This window comes from Penaeus monodon, chromosome 32 (genome assembly GCF_015228065.2).
Source record: "Penaeus monodon isolate SGIC_2016 chromosome 32, NSTDA_Pmon_1, whole genome shotgun sequence".
Lineage (NCBI taxonomy): Eukaryota > Metazoa > Arthropoda > Malacostraca > Decapoda > Penaeidae > Penaeus > Penaeus monodon.
Window position 1 is genome coordinate 12,964,836 of NC_051417.1, and position 997 is coordinate 12,965,832.

At 41.1% G+C, this 997-nt stretch overlaps 1 protein-coding gene across 1 annotated transcript in view; it reads left to right on the forward strand.

Moving 5' to 3' along the window:
* LOC119593504 overlaps nucleotides 1-997 on the forward strand; it is a gene marked incomplete in the record, with an annotated part of 62,412 nt that overhangs the window by 59,201 nt on the left and 2,214 nt on the right. The window contains 2 exon segments of the mRNA XM_037942456.1: nucleotides 96-185; nucleotides 685-837. Of these exon segments, the coding sequence (XP_037798384.1) occupies nucleotides 96-185; nucleotides 685-837 (243 nt within the window).

Consider the following 997-nt stretch of genomic DNA (forward strand, 5'->3'; position numbering starts at 1 on the left):
CCCGCACTCTCCTTTCACATTTTTCTATTTTTAAACTTCTTAAACTTTTTCAAACTTTAAACTTTCCGCTATTCAACGCCAAAATTTCCCGCCAGATTCCGTTTTACTCTCGTCTGGGTGAGCTGTCCCTCATCGTCGTCATGCCGGGGAAACAGAAGGACTTTGTTGCTAACGGCCTGGCACAGGTAAGCCTAGTTTTTCAACATACATTATTATATTTGAGTTGTTCGTGGTTGTTTTCCCTGTCAGTGTAGAAGAAACCTGCATACATGTATATATTTTTTTGTTGATTTGTGGTGATTTTATTTACAGAACTAAAAGAGATCAACATAATTATAGGTATATTTTAGTTGTTTTGTGGTCATAGATGCAGAAGAGAACGGTAGACTTGTTTTTATAATTCAGTTATTTTCTGATAGTTTTGCCTATTGATGCGTTAATCTGTATTTTAGTTTTGTCAAGAGCATTTTACCGAGAACATTTAACTCACCGATGCAGAAAGGGAAATCCCCAAACACCTCCATGACTCCAAGCATATTTCTTCTACATCACCTTAATCTACATCGTTTATTACCCATCTCCTCCTACGGTAATCCCTCACACAATCCTCTCTCGCAACATACTCTATCTGGACCGTAACAATAAATCCATTTCCTACACACGGACCCCTTTATTCCCCGTCAGCTGGAGGCGTCCCTGTCACCTGCGAAGTGGAGTCAGGTCCTGAGATCGATGCTGCCCAACACAGTCCAGTTCCAGATGCCTGTCTTCAGACACAGGGCCTTCCATAACTTCTCAGACATCCTCCAGGACGTGGGTCTGAGTGAGCTCTTCCAGGTGAGAGAGAACAGACAGGGAGAGAAAGAGTGAAGGGATGCGTATATGTCTGTCTGTAATGGTATGTTTAGGTATGAGATTTTCGGTTTATCTCTTAAAGTCATCTCCATACATCAATAGGTAAGAAAGCATACATAAGTCAGGAAGAATGTGTACTATG